Source organism: Colletes latitarsis, chromosome 6, assembly GCF_051014445.1.
Source record: "Colletes latitarsis isolate SP2378_abdomen chromosome 6, iyColLati1, whole genome shotgun sequence".
Classification (NCBI taxonomy): domain Eukaryota; kingdom Metazoa; phylum Arthropoda; class Insecta; order Hymenoptera; family Colletidae; genus Colletes; species Colletes latitarsis.
Window position 1 is genome coordinate 27,059,598 of NC_135139.1, and position 22,674 is coordinate 27,082,271.

Here is a 22,674-nt window from a genome sequence, read left to right on the forward strand (position 1 = left end):
TAATAATATCTGTGTACAAAAGCAAATTTATCTTTATTGTAGTGTTTACTAAGATAATATGTAAAAACATACCTTTTTAATAATAAAAGTCCTATTTAATACCGTATTTAAATAGATTTGCCACGAAATTTAAAAGCAATTAGCAAAACAGAGTAACAAAATTTCTACACAATTATTTTATTTGCAAGAATAAATATCATAGTCATCATTTGTATACAGAAGTAAATATTATCAAGAATAATATAATAAACAATTATATATTTGCTTGGCAGATGGTAAAAGATATTCTTTGGTGACTTACATGAGACTGATAAATATATATGTAAGGTAAATAGGTATACAGCAAAAAGTAACTATTCTTTATATGATGTACATGTTGTGTATATTTTTAAATGGAATTAATATTATAAATATATATTTTAAGGCAGGAATATCGTCTGTAACATGTACTTAAACATGTAATATCTGCCACCAGTCAGATTCTTTAATTAACCCGTATCAACTACTTAGGAACCAAATTTTTTTTAAAAATAATTTATAAATTATATATTTATTCTTTACAAAAGTCTTACGTGTACATGAACATCGAGCCATAAAACGAATTTAAAAAATTTACCGATTCACATATCGTGCTTCAAATAGAATTATATATTAATTTTACTGCAACTTGTATAATGCTATGCAATAATTTAATGTCAAGCATTGCACTGAAATAGTCTTTTACAATTTCTTTCAATTCGTTAAAATTATTTACAAAACTTTCTTCTGAAAACATATCATGACTGTCATATAACTTAAAATTAATAAAGTGTTCTTGTTCGATCATGATCATTTCCTGTACAACGTACTTAAACTGTAAATGCTACGATTACCCCCAAAAAATGGATTTCGTACTTTTGCATTTGACTGCTTTACTATATCATATTTTCTCTATGTAAAAAGTGATGGAGACAGAGATAAGGTACGTATATTTTTTAAGAACATATACTATGAATAGTAGCTTGCGTACGCGCGCGGTGTATTTATGAAATTATTGTTCTTATCGTCATCACTTGTCGCTCGTAATTATTTTTCGCGATTATTCCGAAGAGAGAAGCAAATAGACACGGATATAATACTATCTCGCGATGCACTTCCATAAAACGTAACTATACATATTTATAATATACACGATATACACAACTTGTTCACAAGATTCATTAACTGGAGAATGAATTAGATTGGAACAAATGTGTAACAAACAAGGCTTGAAAACTGTTATAATATAGGTTTAGGTTCTTGGAACAGTTACGAAGAATTTTTATTCTGAATAACTGTTATGAAGAATTTATTAAGTTATAAAATAATTGTTCTACATATGATATTGCCCTTGCTTAGCTGTAATTTACTAATATTTCGATAAAACTAACGAAATTTGATCTGGTCGCCGATAAACGGCAAACGATAAGTATTTTCATTATATATGTAGATTTACAATCTATATAGAACTTAAAAAATAACGGTTATAGAAAACCGATATGAATGCTGATGCAAGAACTTTAACTTAAACCGATATAGTTCAACTTTTAAGTTCCTCATAACAGTTATTCAGAATAGAAGTTCTTCATAATAGCTTTGACCAGAACTTTCATATAACGGTTTGAAACAATTATTTTTGAAACCTTTTCAAGCCCTGGTAACAAGTAAACATATCGAGCGTGTAGTACCCGTTTGTGGAACAAGTTTTTAACACACAAACTAGCAGAAAAGATCGGAGAAACGTGCAGTTTTTATGTAATTCACAGCATAACATCTTGATAGCGAAGAATCTACATGTTATCATTAAACTAACTACTACTAGTAGCTAAAAGATATTTACGATGAAAATTAAATATATTTTTTTTATAATTACCGAAATGTTATGCACTGAATCACATTTTTCAATTTAGCTTATAATCATACATATCACAGTATCAATATAACCCGATACCCCGATACTAGTATATTTCAAGAAATACCTTCGTTTACATTTTGATAAAATTACGCCTCTTGTATGTATAATAATTCGTTTTTAGAACACCTTGTGAATTGTATGACAAACTTTTTCCTAATATTACACCAACTAAATATGTATTTTTCTCTATCCTTTTATTCCATAATAAAATTAAAATGAAATCGTAAGTCATAATACTTGTTTTAAATATCTACACTGTCATTTCGCTTCGCGGAAGAAAAATATAGACGTAAGTAACAACAGTGAGTACAACGTAAATCGTTAATGCGATGTATCGAACGTATACACAAAGTGTGTGTGTATGTATGTATTCTCATATATATATATATATATATATACATATATATATGAGAATTCATTTAAAATTTAATTCAAATGCCCTGTGCTGACCGTTTTATTACATTTAGTTTCTCACTTAGAATCTTTGACAAACGCGTTGTTAGTTGTGTACGCCAAGAACATGATACATCGAGAAAAAAAAAAAAAAAAAATGGCAAATGCTTAAATAATTGAGGAAGTTTCAAGTTAATAATAAATAAGCGGCGTTACGGTTCAATTATACTAGCCGATAATCGACTGGCTCGTATATCTTAAAATATAGTTAAAGAATAATTTAATTAAATTAATATCACCTAACATAAATATTCATCACGTCATATTGACACCCAGCAACCCTCTGAAATTCTCATACACTATGTAACTAATCGATACAGCCGGAACCACCTATGAGAGACATAAAATGCATGGTTTGTATGCTTTAAAGTAAAAGGTATTTTAAATAGCCAATATTTTTTGCAAAGAATTGTTTCATACCTTTAAGAAATTTGGTGTTAAACCTCTGTATAAACCACGAACTCCTTCTTTCCTAATAATATCTTTAAAAACACCAACCATGGTATTAGGAGACTTATCTGGCGATATATCAGCTTGCAATCGTGTCCTGACTAGAGCTAATGGGTATGAACACACTTGACCAGCTGTACTAGACATTGTTCCGCACACTAATAATATGAAAAACGGTGGTTGTTCATTTTTGTCATGTGTTTGTAAATACCTATTCTTCAAAGTCTGCAACAAAGATATTATTATTAAAATCTTGGGTAACAAACATCATTAAATACATGACCATTCTAATGTCATGTCAGCTTTATACAGTATATTTACTTCATATATGGCCAAATCAATACCAGCATATGGAATTATCCCCATTAAATTAGGGATATAACCTCTATAGAAGGATTTTAAACCTCCTTGTCTGTATATTTTTTTTGTTGCATCAACCAAACCTGAAAATTCTCCTGTTTTTCTAAGCGCAAACCTAGTTTTGAGTACCTGAAACATATTCATAATATCAGCATTAAATAATAAATAATGCATAAATGTACCATTACTTGATTTTATTTTGTACCTCAAGTGGATATATGGCAGACTGACTAATTCCACCTGCTAAAGATCCTGCCATTAATCGTTCATAAAGTCCTAGCTCCCTAACGTCGTCTCCTTTAATTGCTCTCTTAATCTGCTCATAGGTCATAAATTTTAATGCACTTTCTGGTCCGATTTTAAGTACGTTTATACCATTCCCTCTCCACAGACTAGTTAATCCACCCTCACGAAGCATATACCAGAAGCAACTTCTGATTTTGCAGTGTCGCGTTCCATGTACCTGAAATTGTACTCGAATAAAATTATGTTCAATCTTTGTAAAGCAAACAAAGCTAGTCCATTGGATTTGTTTCCAACAACTAAACACATTCTGCAGATTCAATTCGATGCACAAATTGGACTTTTTCGTGTAAAATGTAACTGATTAAAATGGTTTAAAGAGAAAACATTAGAACATCAGGAACATTCCAATTGCACTCGTATTTATTTTTGTAAACCCACTTGTAGGTAAACTTTAATCCGATCCAATGGCGCAGTACATGTGCGCGAGACAGCACCAGCTACACCACCGGACACTAAATGTCGCCACCACATTCCAGAGACCATTTCGCTAGTTGTAAAATCTTCAGGGACTCCAATGTCCTCCCCAATGTCCATATACTGAAAAAAAAGAAATCATTTTTATCGGATACGTTTATCGAACGATGCTTTCATATACTGCATTACGTGATGAATTTACGTGCACGCGTACCGAATAAGAAGAACCATGGCTTTGCGTACGAAGACAAACCATAGCGTGAAAAATCTGATTTTGCTTCCATAAATCGTACACAATCAATTCGTTAACGGTTAATTTTTTACCCGTAATATTTTATAATTGTGACATCTAACCGTTGCGCGTAATCGTATCTTTCTTTCATTGTTATTATATGTACATACGAAATGACAATGTTGATCAACGTGGTCATAGGTGCACCAAAGTTGAGCATATTTTATTCACGAAAAACGAATACAATTTTTGAATTAATTTGTGAACTAACTTCCGTTTATATTTCGTTTGTAAATTAATTCGTGAATTTAGAATTCGTTAATGGATTTTTTAAATTGACAACCAAGTGAACGAACCCGTAGGCAAAAGTTAGTTACTAACAAATATAAAATTTGTATTCGTTATTCGTAAATAAAATTTGCCCGATTCTGTATAATTGTGTTTTGTACCAAAATCATTACATATATCCAACATTGTAAATATATCGGGTGTCTAGAAAATACACATTTTTTTTCGAATAATTTTTTCTTTGAAACGTTGCTAATATCCATAAAACAATTTAAAACATCATCGGAGACATAAACGGTTCTCAAGCCTCTTTATCTATCAGCCAGCGTGTTCAGAGCTAGTGTTAACTGGTTATCCTCGGTCATGCTAAAATCACCATTTGCCCAACTAAGCCTTGCTCGATCCGGTAGTCGGTATACCACGTGTCATAGATAATTCTTCAACTCCGATCAACTATACTTTTCGAATAAATACAAAGAAGCATGCTGATTTTCAAGCGTATTATCAGCTATAGACATTGCATCACATTTCTTTTACTTTTGCACCAATAATTTCTGATAATCATTCAAATATTCGATTCGCGTCGCAGTCCGATCTTAGTTAAGTGAAACGAACCGTTATTCAACCAACTTCCATGAGTCATTCAGTCTGGAATGGACAAATTCGATTTTGTAAGCGAAATATATCGAAAACTATATGTAAAATGTAAGCAAACTGACATGTTATGTTACACGTACAAAATTTGGAAAATTAACTTTACACAAATACCAATTATATTTGAATTAGATATTAATATGTTGGCAAAAATAAATTTCATTGACACTAAATTCGTGGATCAAGCAGACGGATATGACAAGATAAGAAACGTCATTCGCTGATGACAAAACATGCTAACACGTAAAAAGTGTAGCGTATACATCTTTCGACGTATCATGAATCTAATAAGTAAAATGCAAAATAATCAAACACTACTTGACCAGAATCATGAATTATGTAATCGAACAAACGCTATAAAAATATATTCCATAATTCATAATCAGTTGGTAGCACTAATTTTCGCGCCAATGTTACGTTTATGCATAGCACGTGTCAAAACTATCACGTGAAAAGCGCGTTTCTCTGAACTTTAATGACGTTTCTTTTAAAGATAATGTTACAAGTTCAAAATATACTTATGGGCATGTACATGGTGCACGGAATTATTATGTTTCGCATACCTTTACGATCTGTACCATACTTCATTTTACAATACAATTGTAGAGGAGGAAAAACAAATGACAAAATGAGTACACGAACAACAAGATAATTTTTCAGATTTTGAACATGTGGCATAAACATGTTCGTATCCTTCCATGAGCTTACTCTCACCTTTTTGAAGCTTTGTAATAGAATTCAATTCGTTTCTTACGAGTACATTAACGCAATTGAATCGTTCCCGCGACAAAGTAAAAATAAAAAATCGCAAAGAAGATGAAATATATTTGAATAATACTGATTTTATTCGTTAGGGTACGAAGGGTACGAAATTTTCAAGCGAAACCGCGAAATTAGATATACATACATATATGTATATGTTCAAACAAAGGAGAAACGTTTAACAGTTTTGTAGACTTGGTAATAGTACGAGCACTTGACGGTAAAGTGATTGTGTTTATCACGATTATAGCTACAAGTTAATTTTGCAATAATTCTACAGCAAATACCATTACTCACTTTTCGTGGAAGAGTCGTGAGCAAACTAATTAGTTTACGAATGAATCTAAAATTTTTATTTGTTATTCGTACGTTAAAATTGCCCAATTCTGTCATTAACGTATGTAATAATTTTATTATGTTAATTGCACATTTAACAAGTATGAAACTGTTAGGCATTCAAATACAGACTTTGAACCCAGAGTAAGTCAATGGCATGATAATAGTGACAACGGAGGGGAATAAAATATTTTTTCCGAATATGAGGATAACCTTGAAGTTCAGTTTGATTACGAAAGCATTTGTTTCTGTTAATAAATTACCGGAAAAAAATGATAATGGTGTTCTCGAACAGGGCACATTGACGTAAATACAGAGGTGTTTTCATTCGAAAATTAAATGTTGATTAATGATTCGAGTGTAAATACAAACGTTGATATAAAAATAATTCGACATACATATTTCTTCGTGTTTCAATAACCGAATATATTATAAAATTTGGATTGTGAACAAGTTAGGCGATCGATCGACTAGAAATGTACAGCAAAATTATCGACCTTGAATAAAAAAAAGAAAAAGGAATAGAATTAATCGAATGGCAATTGAACTTGAATTTCCGAATTTCTATCCCTCTCCCCCGCCCCCGGAAAAAGCTAGACATAGTAACTTTGGAGAAGCCTCGACGCTGTTAGGTTTCACTGAATTAGATTTCGACCTTGTACATCTTCGATTGATTACACAAGCAGCTTTATCGACATTCTTGTGTAAAAAAGTACAAAGGTAATTTAGTTCCAAATCCGCTACATAATCGTAAAACGTCCTTGGTATTGAACAGATTATGTATCCAACTTTAATTGCACAATACGAATACACCAGAAAAATCAAAGCTTAGTTTCTACACGTTCGCTATTACAATGTTGTTAATTCTATTCGGATATATTGAAACATTTAATAGAATCATGTGACTTGAGGGTTCTCTACAAATGCACAAATTGTTTCAAGGGGAGATGTTTTCGATGCCCGTAGAAAATATTCAACCCGGAATGTAGGGTAAAAGGACCTCGTGAGAACAAACAGACAATACAAAGTGTTTCTTTCGTTGCAAATGTTTTTTTTTCCCCCACCCTCGAAATGTTACGTTGTGTGAGAGACACGACAAGAATTGAGAGGTTAACGAAATAAACAGTACCGATTGCAGATATTTAATAAGGGCGAAATCGGCATCAACGTCCACAGTATCCATCGCAGAAGTGGTAAAATGTATTCACGTCACAGAGACTAACTGGGTAAAGCCGAATAAATTCGAGGGAACAACTAAAAAGAACGAAGAAGTGTGCAATCTTTCTGCGGTTATGTCGGGCTGTAAGCCAACAAACTATGTAGATACTTGGGGTGACGCCCAATGTCGACGTTAAATCTCGTTCGATTCGATGAATATTCTTCTCTAATCTTTAGTCACGAGACAGATCAATTATTTGGATCTTTGCCGAACAGAGAAAACGTAATATGTATACATATACACAGGAACCCACGATTGGTAATATTTTATTCGAATAATAGACGATTAATAAAACTAACGTCTAGCAATTTATTCGCATGACCAAATGTTTTTTTTTTCACTGTGCAATCTATCATTTTTATTTTTGTTCGACGAGTAACGGATTAACAGTCATTCATTTTTTATTAATTATTTAAAATTGTCATGTAGACAGAAATTTTGCCCATTTGTATCGAGAACGTCGGTCCTTATGCGAATCGGACATTATGCAGTATGTATGTATCTAATGTGCTTACGGACCGAAGTTCAACTTCACTATGTCTAGAACAGCGTTTCTCAACCTATGGCCCGTGGCTCAATAGTCCGCGAAATAATCGTTTCTTAAAAAGACTCGGTAATTGGAGTATTTGTTACAAATCGAAATTTATCTGAACCGCTCTTAATAGAAATGTACCGAATATTAATTTTCACAAATAGAAATTACTTTTAAGTGTATATAATTTTCTTTATTTACAGCATATGATTCAAATGTAAGACGCGCACTTTAAATATTGAGTTAAGCGTGGGAGATTCGCGATAACAAACAATTATTTAAGGGGGATTCGTGGTAGGCAAAAGGTTGAAAACCGTTAGTCTAGAGACTACAATGTTACACAACATGTAAAATACTTGTGACATTATGGAAACTTGAGTTTTTATCCGGAAATATAATAACGAGTAAGAAAGTTAAATAGAAAAAGACTTTGTTTTCTTCGACGATATTTGTTGCAACATTGTAAAGTACATCATTGTCAAATATATCTCAAGCAGATTAGAATTTTATCTTAATAGCTTCGCAAGTTTAAAAAGATTTAACGTTTCTATAATAATTACTGTACAATGAAAATGTTTCCGTACAAGATAAAACTGTACCGTTTCGTATCAAGTTCGTATTAAAAGAATACAGATTAAAACAATATATTGATAAGCTTAACATAAAAGATAGATATAAAACAGCAGAATTAAAATAAGTAATAAGTAACTTTTAGACAAAAAATGTATATATATGTGTCAACTATTTTTTTATTTCCTTTCGACGTACATGTTGAAGAATAATTTTCATGTATTAAATTCAAACATAGATGCATTATTCAGTTCGATCAAAAGAAGTAAGAAAAAGCGACGGCTGCATAAATACAATAGGACACGCTAGAATAAGGAAAAAAAACAGAATGGAAAAAGGGAGAGATAATTTGTGAAGATAAACATGTTTTAGCTCTTTACAACGTCACGTTTCATAAAAATAACGAACGTTTCATGATTGTTTAATAAAGTTGAAAAAACGTGTAATCAATTTAATGGAAAACAATCGATTGAAAGTAATCAAACAGAATACGTAAATAAATAAATAAATAATATTAGTAATAATAAAAGTGTTTTCTTCTCTGAAAATATAACAAGTGCACAAACAGAATTGCATCAATCTTTTAAACAATTCATCACTTGTCGCAAACTACAAATGGAAATAATGACGAATAGAAATTACGAGTAAATCGATATCAGAAGTTGAGTGTCGGATAACAATCGTTCGGTTACCGGTTACAATACATTCTTCAGGTCGAAGTATAATACGCGTTTGTCTTGCAATTAGCAACGCAGACTAATTTTCCTTTACGATATTTTTATGGACCTCTTAATCATTTTATAACGAAACAAATGGAAACAAATAAAATTATTGTTCGGTAGTTTCCACATTTTGTTTTATAAACATTTTTCGAAATTCCGTTTAGATAACCTTTAAACGAAACATTTCGCAACAACTATTGGGTATTTCTTGTGCTTACGTATACACGAACATTATGCAATTTTCTTGACATAATATAATATTCCGCGTTTTCTGACATAATGGCATTAATTTGATAATAAATCAGCTCTTAATGTACGTCGTTACTGATGTATAGTAGTTGTAAACTAGCATACAGTAATTTGACGTAATTCAAATTTTGAACGTTCGTTTTTTTTCTTTTTTAACTAATGAGAATCTTATTTAAAATTTGAACTTTGAAATTTGAAATTTGTCGACAAAATTAAAAAATTTCAAATCGTTCTAAAAAAATTATTTTTAGTTGCGGGGGTCAATTACAATCATTTTTTATGAATACACATACCCCCAAATTCCAACGCACTGTCGAGAAAAAAAATTCTTTACCGAAAATATACTGTGTAACCGGAAATGTTTCTATAACTTTTTAACGAAGCCTCAATCAATAAATTAGTATCCTTGATTTTCGTCTTATTTTAGCCTCTAGAATCTCCCATTAAAATTTTTCCCAGGGGTGGTCGAATACTCTGTATGTACTAATACATTTGTTGAAATAATTGAGGAAATTAATAAAATTATTCTTTAATAGATATAACGAGTATTAGAGATAATAGTTAACATTTTATTAGTGTCCAAGTACTGGAATTTAGGAAGTATTGGGTCATTTTCCTTAGTCTATTTAAACAGTACCAATATTCCCGCGTAAAATACTGCTCGCTGTAACAGGGACGCGCTCAAGCAGAACAATCTCGAACAAATCGGAGATAGGAAAGGGATTGGTATTCACAGTGAATCATCGTTTTCTAGACCGACCTCGGTTCTCTGTGCCTTAAATCGTTATTTAACGTAGTAATTTAAATACATTTCCACAACTTTTTTTCAAAAGTGCACTAGAAAACCATAATAAACCCCATAAAGCTGAAAAAGTATCATGTAGAAATTTCACATAATGAAGAAAGAAATTATATTCACGAACACGTGCTCGTTACAGCTGTCACTTTTTATCTGTTTGCTGACGTAGATTCTTTAATCATTCGCATACTTTGTACTGCTAATAAATTATATGCTTATATACATGTATTAATAATATTAGTGGAATTCTTTATCTTGGCATATTTTGTAAAATAAGCGTGTATAATTGCTTAGTAATTATTATACATACAAGGCTAATTATTTTTCGTATTTTAAAGAACATATTAATTTACTTATCCAGGTTCAATTAAATTTCGCAAGAATTTCGTTCGAGAAATAGTTTCGAAGAACTTACGGGTCAAATTCTTAAACTTTTGCTTTCCCTTCCGTCTGCCACGTGATAATTTTTCTCAATATCTTTCCATAACCTATACGCAGCAATCACAGACCAGACACTGGCATTTCTAGATTTTCGCTATTCAATCCCACAATATATTTTTAAAATGTGAATTTGTCCAACACATTTTAAAGGTCAGAATTTTACTAAAAGATCCGTGACCACCGAAGATTAACACAATGCTACTACGTATCTTAAATACTTAAACAAATATGGAATTAAACGATAAACGATAAAAATTCGGAACACGTGCTTCTAAAAGTACTTTTCTAATTTTTATCTGTTATAATAACAATAAAATTTTACGTGCGCTAGGTGCCAAATTCGATGTAATTGACAGTGGATGACAAGCTATAACACATTAGTTGAAACAAGCGAGCGTAAAGTGATAATAATCGCTGTAACCTTAAACCGTTATCTCTGGTTCCTTCTTACTTGCTCGAGAACAAGAACTCTATTTGAGGTTCGTGACAGTTTAAAACTGTAATGAAATGCTTAGGCGCATTCGGACTCGTTATGCCTTTGAGCGTCCATAGATAGCTACATACGTGCCGCTATTACACAAAGAGATATACACACTTACCCGTTGCAGGAGTTCATGATAGCCTTGAAGGAATTCCTCGCAAACCTGACAGGTCGACGGGATGCTTTCGTGTTTCAATATTCCCGGATTTTTTAACGTGTACATTCTCTCCCGGAATGGGAATAGCCAACGTTCGCCGACAAACTTTTTTCCGATGTTATGAAAAAAGTCAAAGCCAGAACCGAACGATCACGAATTCTTCTCGAGTCAGCGAGCACACGTACACGCACACGTACACACACCCACACGCACGCACGCACGCACGCACGCACACACACACACACACACAAACAAGAAAAACGTAAATACTAGCCGGGAAAAAACTATTTTGACGAAATATACAGTGCAATCAGAAAGAAAACGAGCCTCGCTGCAATCCAGCGATTTGAGTGCTCGGAGTCCGATCTCGAGACTGAAGAGCGCGAAGAAACGACGGGGGAACCGAAACGAAAGATATTGGTTCGCCTATCTGGGCAAGTCCCCCACCATCTTTTTTGCAATGTCTACAGCTACCGTCGTGTACACTGCTAACGTACGCTTCCAAGAGAAATACCTGTTGTCTGTTGGCCTTAGTTTTTCGTACGGATACGATACGGTCAATTGACACCATTCGACGAGTCTACTTAATCGCATAGCTATTTTATATACAGTCGGCCACATTAAAAATCGTCTACCCCCTTTAATAATGTATGTATAGATGCAATACTTGTGCAAATAGTGTAATATTTAATCCATACCGGTATTCGTTTTGATACGAAAGTTGATACAAAAATTTCTAAAGCATTATTTAAAAATTAAAACATATAGTGACATCTGTGAAAGTTGTTCTAAATTAAAAATTATCCTCCTACAAAGTTTTGTGATTCAAACAACCAAAATATGTTTCAATAATCGTAGTACGATAAGATAAGCATTATACGCGAATTATAATTGTGTTTTATACGTATGTATAGTAATTTTTTGTAACATTAATGGTTAACGAGTGATGAACAATTTGTCAGTGTAACCGGCTATAACTTTCACGTAAAAGGAGGACACGTGGTTAGACGGCTGTCTCCTTAAACGTGACGACTGAATTAAAACACACAATTGTCCGCGTGTACACAAAGTGTTCACGATTTCTAATTATCACGATGACACATTACATTATCGTAGCAATATTCGCGTTGAATTTAATAAAAAAGAGACATACATGTCTCATCGAATCGAAAAGTCTATTTATTAGCAAAGGGATGGATTATAATTCAAAAGAGTTCCTCAGCACCGATTTTCATGATGTTTAAATATGTTGTTAGAGACCTTATTTGGCATAATTTTTCCCTATATATGTTATCGCCACTCGGCATTTTCAAGACACCCATTTTGTAGATGGGTGATTTTTGACACTGAGTTTTTAAATAATGCTTCATAAAGCTTCTGTGTTAATTTTCATATTAAAACAAGTATTACCAAAGATAAAATATTATTACACTGGTTATACAAGTATTACATTTATATATTATTATTTATGAACAAAAATAAATTAACAAAGTAAATAGACGATTTTAAGTGTGTTCGACTGTACATATGTATTCCAAGCACGTCGATCGTGTATGGCATGTCGCACCTCGGCTGCAAAGCGAGAAATACTTTTATACGCTATTTCGAAGGACATTAAGAGTCTAGTCGAAACAATAGAGCAAGAAAGGAGAAATTTTCGATCGTACTATGCTGATTCAACGATTTCATTTGCATGTATTACGCGTGTGCGAGGCGGATATAGACTGCAACCGTTCCAGACGTAGCAGCGCAGCTGCATTACGGAAATACACACAGAAATAATAAAATGCGTCATCATATGAGAAAACTAATACTAGATTGTACAGTAACCTCGATTTATATTCTCTTCGATTTAATACGTTACCGCTACGGTATACTAGGAACGAATATATTAAAAATTGTTTTCTTTTATTGCAACTGACACATATGAGAAATTCTAGTAATTTTTATTTTTAAAACCATTGAACCACACTTGTAGGCATAACGGTAACATCTTATTTGCTTTGTTGTTTAATTAGAAGGAGTGATAATATGTCGATCAACATCACTGTAAAGGACTTGAAATCTTTGACCGTTAAGTTTTTCAGAAAATCTTATAGATCCTCAGTGGCACGAGGATTTATAGGTACATTACTGATCAAAGTTCTGTAGCCACTGGTTACTGCCCGGCAATACCACGATAGCCTCATAGCCTAGCACACATGGCTGACGAAACGTTGCGAGATATTTCACCAGCCAGAGAAATCCCGCCGTTTACCGATCAAGTTCGAATTATACATATGTATATGATACGTTCAAAGAGCATCGCGTTCCATTACAGATAAAATTCACTGGAATATATTTTCAAATACAATCAGAAACGCCTAATTGTCTGCTCTACTTTCACGTTCACAATCGATCGATATTTATTAACTGCTCGTAACACATTGGTGCAATTTCGTTAGAATAGTAGAGTTGCGTGTACAGCATTACACAGCAGCATGTTAAATTAAATAACGTTAAACGACAGAACTAAATCAATTTTACAAGACTAATGTTTTGATCTCTTATTAAGTTACACGTACACATGTAATTGTAAACTTGACGCTAACCTATTTCCTTCACTATTGTGTTTAATATAACAAAAAACATAATATCGTATCGAGCTTGCTAATTCTAAAAAAGCGTAATACAATGGTTTCGGTGGATCTCTTTTTATGGATATCGTTATTTAGCTATGATAGGGGGGGGGGGGGGGGGGGGGGGGTGAGAACTGCTGTTAGTAAGGATGGTCGGGAAAAATAATAAAATAAAATTCTGCATCTAAACTATTTCGTTCTAAATCACTTTCGTTGTTAAAGTAATGTTTTCACTGTTTCGAAGATAGTACGCTCTGAAATTATAATGCAGCACACGATAACAGTTTAAAGAAACAAATTACATCTTTAGGGAGTGTATCGCTCGATTCTCAATCTACTCGTCTACTATAAGGAAGTACACGGTCGCATAGAAAAAAAAAAAAAAAAGATATCGCGACGGCGCGACGTGTACGCGTGCGTGTGAAAATTGCACGTCTCTACGGCGCATGACCGTTTGAATTGAGTCGACGCGATAGTTGGAGGCCGAAAGAAGCGGGGAAAGGCACTGGAAACAGCTGAGAGACTCTGAAGGTCATTTCGAATGACAGTCAGACGTCACACCTCCGGTCGAGCCCTCTTCGTCGACAAATCGGAACCCAGAATCGGCTCGATCGTAACTCGTACACATGCAAACTACACCCACGAGTTCATTGTACAATAGCTATACATATAAGCAGACGTTTAGAACCATTTGCGCCGCTACGTTTGTGTTCCCACTAACTAGAAGCGAACGTACAAGCAAACTTTTACTATTTACCAAGGGTTAAAAGGTTCGGAAAATAACTGTTTTAAATTGTTATACATGTGCATATAGGTTCTTACTGAAACAATTTTTAAAAGAGCCGAAATAATGTTATAATTGTTATTAAAAAAACGGTTCTGATGTAATATCGATTTCGGTTACGGTTCTAGTATTGATTCTATACCGATATTATATTATATAGAAAAATTAGAAGAATTCAACGTAATTTTAACACAAAAACAAATTGAAAAAGTAAAAATAGATCAAATACGCACAGAAATGGGAGAAACATTGAACGAAGACAATAGTAACATAATTAATAGCTGTCTATGGGCGAAATAGATTATAAAATAGAGTTTTGCATAAAACTCTGATGAATTTTAAAAATAACCAAGATTAAAATCATCCAGTAATACTTTATGCTATTAGAACAGTAAAGAATAACAGAATTGTAAAAATTAGCGAAAGTAGTTTTAATTATAGCACCCACTCAGATTACCGTGGAACATTTAGTTTCCGGCTTAAAATTTTTCTTGTTAAATGAATGTCATTAATATAAACATACTGATATACTCACATTTGTATGATGCCAATATTCGATCAAACCCAAAAGATCAGTGCTCGGGGCGTAAAGCAGAAAATCTCGCCACTCGTTGAAACTTATAGTAAGACTTCCATCCTTGTCCATTCTACAAATCGATATTGTGAATGCGCGTTTATACGTTGTATGCTATTATCAATTACGAATTATCGGCTTTAATTTTGAAAAAAATATGTAATAAGTAATACAGCGAACGTAATTTCTAAAAGAACATCATGATTTACTACCGAAAGTTCATAAATACATATTAGTAACGTGCGAAAACTTTATGAATACTGCAGTATCATTACCGTGAAATAGTGCATATCAATAAACTTGCGTGTTTTCGTTTTAGAAACAGCTGCACGTTAAAATGCTGACCGAGGTAAGAACAAAAATACAAAAATTTATAATGTTCACATAGTAATATTGCTAATAATTCCTCTTATATCAGAATGCAGCGAGGAAAAGTCTCGAGTTCTAAAGAGGAAATAAGAGTAGACTCATACTACGATTCAGGATTCCCCTTTTTGAAAAAAGGCAAATAAGATTAATAGTATCGATTACTAACATAAAAAAAATTTAGTCTTTTCAAACAAATTTAGAAGACTTCTTATACGAACCTCGCCACTCTTCCGTACTTTAAATCGTAATATATTGTTTATAAAAGAAATAAAATAAAATAGTTTTCTATTATTCCTTAATTGTATCTTAGCGTTTCTTTAATTTAATTGTCGAAATTCTTGTCATTTTTATTCAATACAGTAAGTGTTTTTATAGAAATTTCGTCCACTGTTTACGTACAATCATATTGCCTAATTGTTTACGTATCAAAATATCGATTTTGTAAAGAACGCGCGAGTGAACGCATACGTATAATACACGCCTTTGCGTAAAAACTTACCGTTGCAGCAACTTCTTTGCTTCGTCAAAATCCATCTTGATTCCCAATTCCTCGAACGCCTTTATCAGCTCCTCCAAATCAATTTTTCCTGCAAAAATACAATATGAATCATGATACATTGGACATTACGCAACGGCTTACTTTTTATGACGCTAATTAACGACGCTTTGGGTTAATAATCGAATTTTATTTAAAAGTATAGTTTTTAAGTAATTTTAATAAAACATTACATACGAGGAAAAAATGAATTTAATAATATGTCATAATGTGATCTTGAAGAGACCTTGACCTTCCGGTCACGGACATAATTATCTACTACTGCACCATAGCGAAAATGAATGGCGTTTATCTAGGATATACAATAAATAATGACACTTAAATTATTATTAATTGACACTTAAAATTAGAGACCATAATAGTTACAATCATAATAAGAAAAGATTCAAGTATAACCATTATAAGTGATTACAATTTTTGTTGGTAACCAGTAACCATTATAAATGGCGATAATTGCTTTTAGTTAGTTACGAATAACAATTGTAATCAACCGAAATAGTTTTTGTTTATGAATAACCATTCATGATGATGATCATAATTTTATTTTTATTACAAATAGTTGATATCGACAATTAGCACTTTGTTTACCTACTTCTGACTGTCATCGATTATTATTATTATTATTATTAAATTTTTAGTCGGAAAGCATCACACATAACCAAAATAAAAAAAAATTCTTTTCATGAACTACAATGGTTATTCGTAAGGAATTAACATTTCGGTAATCGATATTATTTTTTTACGCATTCACCCACCATCTTTATTTTTGTCAAGATGAGAGAATTGTAGACGTAAATTTTTTTCATGTTCACGGACATAATGTATAAATTCTGCTAAACTGATATCGCCGCTCTTAGTGCTGTCCGATCTGGCTAAAAATTCCTGCGAAAGAAAAATAGTTCACAAGTGATATATTAGCTTAAATATTGGGTTATCTTAAAGTTAAGTTATCTTAAAACTGAGCATAAAAGAAATTAAAGAGAGAGATCGAAATTTTCGTATATGTATACACACGTGTGCTACATTGTACCATATACATATAAGTATGCACTTTAGTGCATTTTCCATCGAAGCTTTGTAAAAATGCTAATAATACGTATTAACCTTGACGAAACCGTATGAATTAAATAAAGCAGGAAACATGAGCAATACATAAAAGTTTTGTTTTTAGAATATCGATGGTCGATCTACTTTAAACTAAACAATACGGTTCAAATATTTCAACTTAACATCGTTCGATAATTAAATTTATATTCCGAAATATTTGAAATAAAATCAACTTATATAATTATTTTTTTGCAGAAACGGTTGTAGAAATAAAAAAAGGTATATACGTGTTATACTGAAAATTTCGGAGAATTCATAAAGTTGAACATTTCAGAGTTGACACAATATTGAGTTTGATTTACCATTCGCCTCAATTTCAGCTATTCACATTTTGTAAGTTTAATATACGTACGAGAAACGAACGTTGCAATTTACAACTCGCAAATGATGTTTAAAATCAATAACAATGCTGGTTGTCTCTTACGACAAATATACGTCTACTTTATAATATTTTACAAGTCTCAAGGAATATTTCAACAATTTTCAATCAACGCACAGCGTGTCCAGCAATGGAGAAAAGTAAAAAATATTGAAATTTATGTTTTACAAATTTTTATATCTTAAAATATTAATAAAGAATCATAGATATTAACGTTATCTATCATTTTTACGGAATTTTCCAATTTATTTGTCCAACGGAATGTTCGTGTTTTCAATTTGAGTTTAAAAAGAAAATACAAAAAATTACCAGCGTAATTTTTTATATATTAATTTCAGGCAACTTGAACATTAATTTAACGTAAAGTTTTTGTCTGATGTCGAAAATTGATTTACTTTAAAAGTAATAATTTTTGTTCCGAATTTCCATACACATATGTATATGCGACAGACTGTAAATCGCCTGAAAGTCGCACGCAACGTCCGCATTATTATGTAGTTCGATCGTGAACGTACAGACACCTCTAACATCGATACACCGAAATATCGTAGATTTTTAAATTACACGTACCTCGGCATAGTATTTATCAACTCCAACTTTGCAAAGCGCTTTCGACAAATCCTTTACGTCGATCTTCCCTTTCCCATCCAGATCTAAATTTTCGAATATTTTCTGCAGTCTCTGTTCATCCTCTGCCGGCAACTCGTGCAGATAGTGCGGTGGCATTATGCCATGCACACTACTTCCTCGATTACCGGGCATGGTTCTATCACTTCCTATATCGGTAGAATATAGAAGAATTCTTTTTTCAGCATTCACCCACGGCACACCTTATCTTTTGTTATTTCTTTCTCTCTTTCTTTTTTTCTTACTTTTCGAAAACACTCGTTTTGCAAACTACTTATTGACTCTTTACACGGCCACTGCACGAAACGTTTCGATCGTTACACACGCCTATGAAGTAACTCATAATTACACCACACACGTGGCTCGTAAAACGGCGTACATCGATTCCTCGATTAATTCGCACACTTTTCACCCAATGAAGGACGTAATCCTGCGTATGTCCGTCAACACTGTCGAGCTTCACACGTTCTCTTCACGATATTTTCCACTATAAAGATTGGTGACGGCTACGGAAAATATCTATATATTTTCCACACCCTTTCTTGTTCTACGAATTCATCCAAATCGACCGTGTATTCACCGCACACCAGATCGTAGTACCTTTCACATCCAGAACCGAACAATCGTCTAAGCACAACTAAGTCCGGTGCCGCTGGAATATCCTGCTTCGCACGAGATTACGCTCGACAGCGCCATCTGATGGTAAACTTGAGAAATGTCGATGTTGTATGTTCTTGATCGATAAAAATGACTGTAGAAACGCACGATTATCCCAATACACGAATCTTTAAATACAACTTAAAAACTGTTATAATATAGGTTTAGGTTCTTCGTACCAGTTATTTAGTATAGAAACTCTTTATAACAGTTTCGGCCACAACTTTTATACAACGGTTTGAAACAATTATTTTCGAGACTTTTACAAGACCCATTTTTCAACCCATTCGATGCTTCGTAATTGTAATTAAAGATACTTTCACATTTTCTGTCTATACAAATATTGCACATTTTTTAAAAAAATTATGATTTTACAGTCTAAACAGATTATTTTGTTCGTCTGCTATGTAAATTAAAAAATTTTCACCGGTAGTATTTTCTGTTTCGACCGCACGTTATACAAACTTAACAGTTAAATACTGGAATATCGAGTATTTTAACATATGATATTACATCATAGACATTTAATATTTAAGAAAATCACCAAAGAAAAACTCGCGTTTATATTGAATAGATAAATATATTACGCTTTCACTTACAATACACTTGTTAGAAAATACATTGAACTTTCTGTGGATTTTCGTAAACAATACAAAACATTCGAAGAACTTTATCTCGATGTAACATTATTCCCGGTTAAGTGTTTTTCTATTAATCTGGTCAACAGTAAATATGTATTCTTTACCTAAATAATCAATTCCAGTTCTTGTTATGGCTAAAATTATGAAAATGAAAGTTAAATTAAAATATCGGCTCTAGTCTTTTTAAAACACAACACGAACAGTGGACATTTCATAATGCCTAAAAAAGAATCATTTTGCCGGCTTTTATTTATATGTTATATTCGACAGCCTTCTACTTGATTTATAACTTTAACAGACTATTATTGGAAAATTAAACATAAACGACATTAAATAAATTTACGTTTATTAACTCATCGTTAATTAAGTCATAAAAATCTATACGACTTTATTAACTTTAATGCCATGAAAATTCCACGTAACAAATTAAAAGAAAATATGTTCTTTTAACATACTTTAATCTACCGTACTTGAATTAAATAAATTATATCTTATATTTTTCAAACCAGAGCCAAACAAGTCTTTTTTCTATTATTTTCTGTCCAAGTGTACATAAATAAAGAGGAAGATAGCTTAATCGTAAAGAATACCAACTATTGTTTACAATTCGTTGACCAGTATTATCAAGCATTCGTATTTCAAATTTCATTCTACCTTCTGTTCACGTACAATTAGTAAACGGAAAAGCATTTTTCAAAATTGTATTTTTCTATACAAAGGATTGAATATTTATGCAAATTATATCTACGATCGTAATTGTACGAATGCGATAATATAGTATAATATATAGGTTATTCGTCAATATTATTTGTTTATTCATTTTGACGTATTCGAATGATGAACGAAAGCGGGATATCAAGTTTCTTTGTGAACGTACCACATGTTTATGTTATAATGCGACTTTTTCCATAGTTATTTATTTTAGAAAAATACATTAAAAATGCCAGACTAACAATTACATTAAACGTAACGGGCATTGCGAATATATGACGTCATCCAAATATACGATTAATATGTTCTACATAAATTTAATAAACCAAACATAGTAGAATTTTGTTCTTTTTCCCCCCTAAAATTCCATTTCGACGACTTTTAGCGTAACAAAAACATTAAGCTATTCACATATGCATTGCCCATTATGTTTATAGCTAATGTAACAAAAAATCTTACAATTGGGTATTAATTTAACATAAAGTGTCACAGAAGTACCATTCGTACCATTAAGTGCCAAGTGCGCGCTGACTATAATGCATTATATACCGATATGTATATAATTATTATTGTTTCATATGTTCAAACAAAGAACGTTAATATAGATTGTATGTGGCTTCATACCATTAACATAGGTACGCGTGTATTATTATACACATAGTGACATGTTTAACATGCAATTAATCTGAAGCTTGCACAAACATTATTGTTGCGCTTATTACTTCCCAGTGTACACAGCCCTCTTCGCTTTTTTACTCTACATTTATCAACGAGTCATACTACGAATAAAAATAAAAAATATAGAAGGGCAACATTTCGACAAATGGATCACTAGAAAAATTACTGACTATAATTCCTTCGAACGACGGAAACATTTTAGGTGTACAAGGCTTTTCTTTTGAGTCGTCTGTACAAAGGAATTATCTGAAATATAAAGAGCAATTCAAAATAGAAGCTTACGGAATTAAAATTTTATATATATATATATATATATATATATATATATATATATATAATTTGTATCTGAACAAACTGTGAAGACGGTATTCATTTACAGAAAGGAACATTCATATCTTCCATATTTAACCTTGTGCTCAGACTAAAATGCCCTTTAACATAATTAGAATTGAATGTATGTATGAAATATATGCGCATTGTTAATTCTTGTTCCAAGAACTTTTATATATTACGACATATACAAATGGTAATCGTCTCCAAATTTGTAAAATTATTAGAGTTTGATTTGCAATCGTGATACCTTTAGTGTAAAAAAACATTTCAAATCTTCATTTGAAAATCCAAAGATTACTTTAATCTGAAAAGTACAATGTTTTCCAATGTTTTTTCACGTTGCCAATATTATTATATTCAAGATGTAAAATCGAAATATGGACCCTTTCTGCAATATCGTAACACATTCCCTTCAATATTGTAGCCAATTGTTATGTTTATAATTTTTAAGCATAATCGTATTACAAACGTGTAGTGATTGCAAATTAAATTCTCGTAATCGCAATAGAAAATTTGTACTACATAAATTTTAAGTCTTTATAGTTTTATCTGTGAAACCAGTAACAAAATAAATAAAGTTTCTAACATACTTCTCAAATACATAAATATAGTTTTGAATCTAGACATAATTAACATCAATGTTATCTCCAATGTAGAACAAATAATTTCATTTTTGCATGTTTTGCACGTTTAAATCTGTAATGGAAATATTTTATCGAGCAAGTATTACAAGTTGATTCGTTTGCGTATAAATATTTCCTATTACTTCGCATAATTGAAAGAAACGTGATCGTTCTTTAAATTAAAAAAAGAAAGAAAGAAAAAAAAACAATTTCAGATGTTACAAAAAAAAAAAAAAAAAAAGGAAACTAATTTTCGTTACAACTTTTACATATATATGTATATGTATGTATATGTATATACATATATATATATATATATATATATATATCGTTTCATGATATTCCATTACAAATGAAAGAATGTTGTGTTAGTAAATAATAAAACAAATAAAATTGCACCATCGTTTAGAATTTTCGTAACGAAACTAGTTATGTTCTGAGATTACATTTCTTTCTTGTTTATAATAATGTGCTCCGTAAAAAAAAAAAAAGTAAGAAAGAAAGAAAAAAAATTTGGAAATACCAAATTGGGTACGTGTAGATGCAGGCTGTTCTTGTTTAGTTTTTGTATTGCTGCATGCTTTAAAAGGCACATTTTTAGTTTGAAAGAAATGTTTCATTTGAACATATCTAGTTCTGTGTAGCAAGGTAAAACAATA

At 31.9% G+C, this 22,674-nt stretch overlaps 1 protein-coding gene across 2 annotated transcripts; it reads right to left on the reverse strand.

The window, feature by feature from the left end:
• Positions 1-356: 356 nt before the first annotated feature.
• Positions 357-19,009, reverse strand: Scamc (Short Calcium-binding Mitochondrial Carrier). 2 transcript variants are annotated; one of them, XM_076767571.1, is made up of 9 exons: positions 18,316-19,009; positions 17,015-17,141; positions 16,203-16,290; positions 15,296-15,407; positions 3,881-4,039; positions 3,402-3,659; positions 3,158-3,325; positions 2,807-3,061; positions 357-2,716 (listed from the first exon to the last, which is right to left on the reverse strand). In XM_076767571.1, the coding sequence occupies exons 1-9, from the start codon at positions 18,505-18,507 to the stop codon at positions 2,642-2,644; spliced, it is 1,434 nt and encodes a 477-aa protein (XP_076623686.1). In that variant the 5' UTR covers positions 18,508-19,009; the 3' UTR covers positions 357-2,641. The 2 variants fall into 2 exon arrangements, with proteins under 2 accessions (XP_076623686.1, XP_076623687.1); XM_076767572.1 differs by lacking the exons at positions 15,296-15,407; positions 16,203-16,290; positions 17,015-17,141; positions 18,316-19,009 and adding an exon at positions 11,320-11,980.
• Positions 19,010-22,674: the final 3,665 nt, after the last annotated feature.

Coding starts and splice junctions, on each gene's coding strand:
- Scamc (XM_076767571.1), bottom strand. CDS start 18,507: ATGCCCGGTAATCGAGGAAGTAGTGTGCATGGCATAATGCCACCGCAC. Junction 3,326..3,401: donor CTGCCATATATCCACTTGAG/GTACAAAATAAA, acceptor AATATGTTTCAG/GTACTCAAAACTAGGTTTGC. Junction 2,717..2,806: donor TAACACCAAATTTCTTAAAG/GTATGAAACAAT, acceptor TGTCTCTCATAG/GTGGTTCCGGCTGTATCGAT.